The following is a 4628-nucleotide window of genomic DNA, read 5'->3' as shown; positions in this document are numbered from 1 at the left end:
TTCTTAGGGTATATATGGTACCTAATGTTAGGTGGTGTCCATCTGATGTATCAGTAATGTATAGTTCAGTTTATTCTTATTGACACTAAACTGTTCCATACCGTTGTCAGATCTGTGATACGTTTACATATAGAAATCTATGCATTATGAACCTTATGTCAGCTACAGCATTATTTTATTTTATAAATATTGTGCCATATACATTTAGTAACTAATTTTTCTTTTTATGTTCATTTAGTAGTGAAAGTGTTAATCATCTTATTGTGAGACAATATTCCATGCTAGTTGAGTTTTCTTGGTCAGTAGATTTTCTTCCTATTTTAAATCATCAGATGCACTTACATAATATGTGTACACAGGTAAATAAGACAGTCTTAGTTACTTGACCTGGTATAGCAAGACAAATGTAGTTATTTGTTGGAAATGATCAGAATTGTGTATTCACGTTACATCTTTAGTCCACTATTATGATTACTTGTAACACTTGTAACCTTTCTGTTGTTACCGGTTATGAAAATGGACAGAGATAGATGCAAATTGTTTCCTTTGCACTTTCTGTTGGTATTTGAGATTAAATTACTAAATCTGCAAATTAACTAGCTCTTAAATTGTAAAACCAGTCATTTCTACCAGAATGCTTAACTCATATTTATGATATGTTCTTATTATTATTTCAGCATTTCTAAGAACTACACATGTCTTGATGCAGTATTTTTTCACAGCAAGACATTTCATTACATATGTATTTTTTTTTATTTGCTCACGTCAGAGTTCCTCAGTATTATGGCTATCCCTTGCAACACTTTTTATTGTGGTTTATCATGAAATATAGAATTTATATTCCAAGCAATTCAAAACTGACAGTGGTTTATCCTTATGTCTTCTATGTTACAACCGCCTTTACATATATTCGAATTAAAGAAATACAGAGCTAGTACAATACAAAGTTTTATTATACAGCACACTTTTGCAAGGCAAAAACAAAGCATTTGGTGAACAGATTTGTAAACTCACATTTGAACATCAGTAATATTGTAAGACTTTGGACTTAAGTGAATTCACCATGGTCCTTTCTTGTGTATCATGTTAACATGTTTTACTATTTAAGTGCTTTTTTGTACCTCTCCACGCAACTGTATATTTTTCCTGCTAGTATTCTGATGCCTGTTTCAAAAATTAAAGCATCTTGCAGACATAACATGTTAAGATACCACACCATTTCTTCTTCCACAGTCACAATGAAAGCATCAGTATTGATTTTTGAGGAACTGTGCTTCCAACCTTCCAGGTTATAGCAGCACAGAAGAATACTGCTTAAACACTTTTGCCAAGCATCTCAACAGGAGAATAGGAGTGTTTTTTTTAATTAATTTGTTAGGTAGGTAAGCCCATTAAGATGCAAGTATCCATTTTCAAGGGTGAGCTGAGAGTATTGTTTGATTAAGTGACTGGCTCAGTGTCACATAACAGGCAAATGGAAGTGGAAGGAATCAAACCCTATACCCTGGAGTACAGGAAGCAGCTTGGTAAGCAGCTCACATGCTTAATCTCCTCTGGTGCCAGACTAAGTTATAGCAATTATTATTGCATTTAAGTTTGAATAATATATTAAAAATGTATTACAGTGAGCATACAAGTGCTTATAAGTTTTGCTTAAAGGGAATGCATCATTTAATAAATTAGCTTTTATGTTTTTTGACACTGAAATATTATGTCTGAAACTATTGAAACTTTATTTCTTATTCTTAGCAGAAATTTACATTATTAGAAGTTTAGTTTTGCCATGTTAATAGTGAGGCTACTCACATTTTACTTATTGGAAATATATATTTGGGAACAAATGCATAGGTGAATTGATTTTTTGCAGTAAAGCATGAATCTAGTAGGAAAAATGCACTTCTGGAATATTTTAAAGGTAGATTCAGATGTTTATAAATGTTGAATATATTCATTTTCACTGCAGGACAAATGTACTAAAAACTCTGCCCTCGCCCATTACAAAACAAAGGACAGCAGCTGCATTCCTGCAAAGTGTTTCCTGATCTCATTTTACTTACATTGACTGCCCCATTTGATATTCAGGCATGTAGCACTATATTATACAATCTACTGGCTAGTTGTAATTTAATGTGAGCGATATATTGAAACTTGAAGTGCTGTTGTTAAAAAACAAACATCCTGAGCCTGATCTAAGAAACTACAGTAATTAATGGTGACTGGACTGCATTTTGTTTGATCTGTGTAGCTAAAAACGTGTGCTATCAAATATTTATGATTTTAACAGCTTTCACTTGTTTGCATTACTAGAAGCAGTTGCATAAATTTCAAGACTTTTCTCCCCATTTAACTGGGTCTCAACCCTATGCACATCTAATGAACAAATATGGAAGATCTTGCCTTGGTGGGATATAAGAATATTTTCTGACTTCATATGGAAAAGTACAATAGTCACAATATCAGAAAGCTAGAACTGAACATTTACAGCAGTTTTGGAGCATGTTCTAATGCTATTACCTAACATTCCCTCAGTATACCTGGCAATACTACACTATCATTCTATATTGCTATTTTTACACCAGTATATTGGTCAACATCTAAAACATACAAACCATTGTATTTAAGGAATTGATGGAAAATAACCACCCAGCAGTCATAAGCATGGGGTAATTTGTACATTACTGACTATACATCTGACAGACAAAAGACCATTGTAAGGTGAATGCACAACAACAAACAGGAACATTTGGTCTCACTTAGTCCATTTCACAGTTTCACGTTTATCTGACTAGCTTGCTTTTCTTCCCCTTCGTGCTCCCAAGGGGTAGGATCATTATCTTGAGATGGGGAACTGATTTCCCTGTCATGCCAGAACTGTTCTACATCAGGAAATGTTGGATTTTCCTTTTTGCTTTTTGGTGATTCTGAATTTTCATGAGTAGTAGAAAGTTCTTTCTCTTGATTTGCCTGCTGCTGTTCAGCTTGGACAGATTCTGGAGGAGGTCCTTCAAGACTCATATTGACCTGCGTACCTCGAGATTCAGTTGAAATGTGGGTTTTTTTCCAAGTTATTCTTTTACAAAGACCTTTGCAGCTCTCTCTGAATTCTTCATTCATTACCAGAAAGATTATAGGATCTACTAATGAAATGCAGAACATAATAATATGGGAAAATGCAGTGAATGCTGCTGGCAGAGAATAGCGAGTCCAATGTACATGCCACATCCACAACCAGGATATCCATTCTGGTAGCCACATAATGGTAAAAGCCATAGTAATGTACAACAGCATCAAAGTAAGTCTTCTGGATCGAATCTGGTTTCTTAGATTTTGGGTTTTAGTTCCTCTTCTCTGACACCTGCCATATGCTCTCCAAAAATAAAAGAATGCAAAGAACAGAGGGATACAGAAAACAAAAATGGGGTACAGTTTTACAAAGACTGAGAGAAAAAGGCTGCCAGTCTCTGGAATATTCAAAATGCACATAACCATGTCTGTTTTGTACTTCAGTGTTGTGAAGAGCCAGTGAGGAATAGGGAATACAAATGCTAGTATCCAGATAGGCAAAATAATGGTGAAGATTGTTTGGTACTTAATATTCACCTGTTTGGATGGATTACTAGCATACATAAAACAAGCTTTAGCAACTACTGCAGTAGTAAGACTCTTTGCTACCATACAGGAATGAAGAAACCAGTCTGAGGTTTTGCAAATGAACCATCCTGCATTCCACGTCGGCTTAGAGTAAATGGCTGCTCTGAATGGTACAACAAATGACAAGATGAAAAGATCAGCAGTGCTCAGATTTAGAATTAAAGAATTGATCAGAGATGGCTTCCCTTTCCTAATGATGTGAATTAAGACTCCAGCCGCAAAAACATTCCCAGCAAAGCCTGTTACGCAAATAAGTACTAAAATTGTCTGTACCAAAAACTTTAATTCCGTGGATTTAATCGGCTGGTAACCCCCTGCAAAATAGTGTTGCTGATCAACCGAGCTGTTGATTGTACTGAAATTTGTTCCATCACTAGTTAACTTCTCCATTTTTGTTGAAAGTAACGGTGTCATATAAAACTGTGTGATGTGTGTTAGAATTACAGAGAGAAGAGGTCTGAGATAAGAATGCTTTTTCCGTGTCATGTCTGTTTTTATACAACTACAGTTGGTTTGACTGACAGCTGCACAGTTTGAACCCATTGGACGACACCAATTACCAAGTATAATAACTTATTAAATGGTCTCTTGGGGCCAATTAAAATGGCTGTGATCCAGCAGTAAGAGAAGTAAATAACATAAGCCTTAATTGAAATGTAAAAAATCATCTTGAGTAAGATGACTCCAGAGTTTATTTTTTAAACAAATGGCAAAGCTTTCTAAGGCAGTTTGTAGTTGTTTGTATCACCACAGGTAGATATCAATGCTAAGTATAGCAGTTAAATGCATGATTTTAGAAAGTCTGTCTGAAAAACTGGGGACATTGTCAGTTATTCTTTAAAGCAGTTTTACACTTCTATAACAAAGTTTAAACATGAAGGACCATTTACTTTTTCTGTTATTGATATATCTATACATGTATATAATGGATAAAACAAAAATGCTCCATCTTGTAATGTATCTCTGTTCATTCACTC

General features: G+C 34.7%; 1 protein-coding gene across 1 annotated transcript; it reads right to left on the bottom strand.

Moving 5' to 3' along the window:
• Positions 1-960: 960 nt before the first annotated feature.
• GPR151 (G protein-coupled receptor 151) lies at positions 961-4100 on the bottom strand. Its single transcript, XM_044069145.1, has one exon. It carries the CDS (start codon positions 4063-4065, stop codon positions 2764-2766), a length of 1302 nt encoding a protein of 433 aa, XP_043925080.1. The 5' UTR covers positions 4066-4100; the 3' UTR covers positions 961-2763.
• Between the last annotated feature and the right edge of the window lie 528 nt (positions 4101-4628).

The sequence above is a fragment of the Protopterus annectens genome, chromosome 4.part0 (genome assembly GCF_019279795.1).
Source record: "Protopterus annectens isolate FY-2018-M chromosome 4.part0, PAN1.0, whole genome shotgun sequence".
Lineage (NCBI taxonomy): Eukaryota > Metazoa > Chordata > Ceratodontiformes > Protopteridae > Protopterus > Protopterus annectens.
Note: the sequence above shows the minus strand (reverse complement) of the source record. Positions and strands in the feature narration are given on the sequence as shown.

What these genes read in the sequence shown, in the direction of transcription:
- GPR151 (XM_044069145.1), bottom strand. Translation starts at nt 4,065, where the DNA reads ATGACACCGTTACTTTCAACAAAAATGGAGAAGTTAACTAGTGATGGA.